The sequence below is a fragment of the Acipenser ruthenus genome, chromosome 22 (genome assembly GCF_902713425.1).
Source record: "Acipenser ruthenus chromosome 22, fAciRut3.2 maternal haplotype, whole genome shotgun sequence".
NCBI lineage: Eukaryota > Metazoa > Chordata > Actinopteri > Acipenseriformes > Acipenseridae > Acipenser > Acipenser ruthenus.
In genome coordinates, this window is record NC_081210.1 from 8,256,605 (window position 1) to 8,260,848 (window position 4,244).

At 34.0% G+C, this 4,244-nt stretch overlaps 1 protein-coding gene across 1 annotated transcript in view; it reads left to right on the forward strand.

The window, feature by feature from the left end:
- The first annotated feature begins 556 nt into the window (after window positions 1-556).
- The window catches only part of LOC117431836 (homeobox protein unc-4 homolog), a 5,213-nt gene continuing 1,525 nt past the window's right edge, over window positions 557-4,244 (forward strand). The window contains exons 1-2 of the mRNA XM_034053159.3: window positions 557-939; window positions 1,845-2,020. Coding sequence (XP_033909050.1) covers window positions 684-939; window positions 1,845-2,020 — 432 coding nt within the window. The 5' untranslated portion in view covers window positions 557-683. The remainder of the gene's footprint in view (window positions 940-1,844; window positions 2,021-4,244) is intronic.

Below are 4,244 nucleotides of genomic sequence, written 5' to 3' on the forward strand. Positions count from 1 at the left end.
CGCCAACATATCACCTTTAAATATTGCGTTGAATTTGTGGAACTGGAGAGGAGATGAAAAGGGTTGTAGTTTTAAATTCAATGTGACAGCTCTGGAAAGGGAGGATGATGAATCCGCTATTATCGGATCAGTCTATTTGGTGCTCAATGTCTCTCTGTAATTGGAAAACATCACTTTAAAGGTTCAGAGAGTAAAGCATTTCTACTGAAAAATCTGCACAACACGTTGTTGAATGATTTTAAGGGAAAACTATTATTGTTTTAAGAGCGAGTGAGATGTGAGATGTAAAATCTGTGTGTTCTGTGGCCGTTTAGTATTTAACTGATATCAATCAGATCCCAGTTCTCTCCAACCCCCCCACGTCTTGTTGTGATGTAGTTCTTATCAAAGACCCCTGTCTTGTTGTGACAGTTGTGATATTGTTTATTGAGGTGGATGTCAGGTATAATTAGCAATCGATATGGAAAACGTTTTCAAACCACGTCTCTGACGTCACAGACGATTAACGTTTCTTATTGGTCCCAAATTCCCTAAGCCTTGGCTAATTATTGGAAGGTTGATGTGGATAAAGTAAAGCTCATCCTCCTCTCTCCAGCATGTCCCCTCCTCACAGCCCAGTCTAACTGCATGCTGTCGAAATTCCCACAACCAGCCTCCAGACTTTGGCCCCTTTTGCCTGGGAGATGATGGACAGCCGGATACTAGAGCACCCCCATGCCCAGTTTGGAGGCTCTCTTAGTGGGATGGTAGGCTTTCCTTACCATCTTAGCCACCATCATGTCTATGAATTAGCCGGGCATCAACTCCAATCTGCGGCCGCGGTTCCTTTCTCCATAGACGGATTACTGAACGGTTCCTGCACTGCCTCTGTGGTAAACTCGAATTCTCTCCTCTCTTCGGGGTGCGGTGTGAACGGAGACAACCAGTTCAAATTGACAGGTAAGGGGACGATAGAAATGAACGTTAGTCAAATAAATAGTCTTTTATTAAATAGTAATTATTTTCAGAAAAAAAGGATGTGTGACACTTTCTTTAAATATACGAATCGTTTCCCAGGGGCCTTAACATGAAGCAATGTATTTGTTTTTTTTTTGTTTTATTTTGTTAATTAAACATAAAAGATCAATTAATCAATATATAATTTAAGAAAATAGCTATTTCAAAGGCCTTTGTCAAATACTGATATATATATATATATATATATATATATATGTGTGTGTGTGTGTGTGTGTGTGTGTGTGTGTGTGTGTGTGTGTGTTTATTCCAGACGAATTGTAAATGAAAACATTTTGAAAGAAAGTGTAATGAGATAAGATAACAAACGACAAGAGAGACAGAGGTTATTTTTAATAACATCCAAATCACCAACCGCGCCGAAAGGTCTGTTTATTTGTAAGCATGTGGTGAATGTGACATCTTGCTTTGGTTCTGGGTTTTGGGGGGTTATTTGCCCGATTTGTTTGGCATCAGGTTAGAAAGATGGCCGTAATACGTTGTAAACGTGTAAGGTATGTGAGATCTGTAGCCGTGGGAAACAGTAAGACGATGCTGTGAGAATGGAGAAACTGTGGAAAACATCTTGTTCTCATCAGAGAAACCCATCGCGGTTGGCAAAATAAAATAAATAAATAAATAAATAAATAAAAAAAACAGAAAAGCGCGCCTATTGTTATTTGATACTACCCCTGTGCTGCAAATATGTTTACAATAGATATTTTATTGGTATTGCTATCATTTCGAATTGGGGTTGTTTTGTTATGAATAAACTAAAACGGGTTAATAGTCGTTGTATCAGCTCTTGTATATGCGCATATATAAATATGTTTTTGTATTCTTTACGATAGATTCTGGTGACCCGGACAAAGACAGCCCCGGTTGCAAAAGACGAAGAACTCGTACCAATTTCACTGGCTGGCAGCTGGAAGAACTGGAGAAAGCCTTCAATGAGAGTCACTATCCAGACGTTTTCATGAGGGAAGCACTGGCGCTTAGACTGGACTTAGTCGAGTCCCGAGTTCAGGTAAATAATAATAAATAATAATAATAATAATAATAATAATAATAATAATAATAATAATAATAATAATAATAATAATAAACAAACTATTGGATTTGGTATTATGATGTATCTTATTACAATTATAAACTGTTGGGGCAAAAATATTTATTAGCCTATGCTGTATTTTAATTTTCCATTCTTAAGAAACAAAACGGTTAGCTCCTCTAGCATACAACATTAACATTAATGTGAAAGAAAAGCGTAGCTCGTGTCTGCTTTGTTTTACTGCAATGAAACGTCATGCCTTAAATCAAAAAGGATAAATCACAATAGCTAAATATTGTCTGTAAAAAAAGAAGAACAGACGTGCAGCGCAGGTAGCCCAAAATAACAAATAATGAAATTTATAGGATTTTTATCAGTAAGCAAATACCAGTAAGACAACTTTTTGATAACCGTTTCCGTTTGCTTCAATATGAAAAAATAGGCTAATCGCACTAACAGCATGCATCTGAAGTTTCTAAGTTCACTATTTTAAAAGCGGGATTCACAGGCATATTTCTTGCAATGCTATAATGTATTTTTAAGATTTGACATGAATAAATCCACATGGTTTTTATATAAACGAGCATACAGAAAATGCATAGATCATTTGTATGATACTGAGTTTTATTGATACACAAAAAAGGTAATGCACTGTGCATTCATTTAAAAATAAACAGCAATTTAAACAGCGCAGTTTTTTAAATATATTTAATATGATATATATTTTCAGTTAAAAATAACTGTGCAGTGTTTATATATATATATATATATATATATATATATATATATATATATATATATATATATATATTGGCAAAACGCGATACGTTATTAACCCTTGAAGTGAATTTAACACAAACTGCAAATAGAGTGAAATAAAGCAAAATACACCAAACAAAGCAAAGGCCAGTTGGAGCTAGTGTTAAAAATAACAGATTATTAATAATCCATTAACGCTTTGTTAAAAGTAAATTTACAAAGCGAAAGTCCTCCCCCTCTGACCTCCCCTGGTTACAACACTTCATCCAATTTGTTCTGAGGTCGTTAAGTGAAGACCCTCCATTCTCCTGTAATGCGATAATGAGCAATCCTTATCGACAAGGCTGACTGGAACCAACGCAAAGAAACGACTGTAGGAAAACTTGTATCTGTAATTCAGCTGGCCAAAATAAATAAATAAATAAAAATAAGACTCGACTTTTAAACCACCAAAGTAGTATTTCAAACCGAGATCGTTTCAACTGTTACATACATGCCACTAAATAATATTACAATCTTAAAGAAATCTAAATAATGATTTAGACTTTGTTTTCGTTAAGGTCAGAGGTGGTGAAAATGGTCAGATAAATAGTCAAAAAGAAACATGCAAACTTTAGGCTTCTAACTTGCGGTTCTGACATCAAATAAGCAAGCAGGTACCATGGATAAAGTTTAAGAATTAGTTTTCATATTCCATATGGACATTTCTTTAAATTGCTGATGTTCTATACAAATTGAAAGTGTATTCGAATCTTGTTGGTTTTATGTTATACACGATTTTTTTTATTTTGTTTAACACGTCGCTGGCCGCTGCCAAGGGCCTAGTCTGTGGTCTAAAACTATTTGAAGTAAATCCCTTTATATGAAACGAAATTGAGAGTTTGCTATCCAGACTTGACATGGGAAACAAAACAGTGACCTAAATGAAAGAATTACACCTTACTTAAAAACAATTAGATTGTTAAATAAACCAGTTGCAAAGTTCAATCACTAACTGCACCAAATATTACTGCACCAAATATATAATTTAAAAACAATGTATAGTCTGTAAATCACATGTAATATATTCTATGGGGATTTATTGCTGTATTTTTAACAATAGAACCACTAGGATTTCTAAATGACGGAGGATGCAAGCTATAAATGCTTATTGTTGTTTGTTTGTTTATATTTTTCAAATTCATTACTGATTCACATGTGAATTTTTTTTCATTTATATATATATATATATATATATATATATATATATATATATATATATATATATATATATATATATATAGTGAATCTCGTTTTAGTCCCATTACATATTTCTTAATTGCGACTTCCACGGTTCAGTGAAGAAGCATCACCCTCCAATTCTCGGCGACTAAAACTCGACATACTTTATAAAGAAACGTTGAAATGACAAATAAACAAATAAACAAAAAGAGAAACTTCT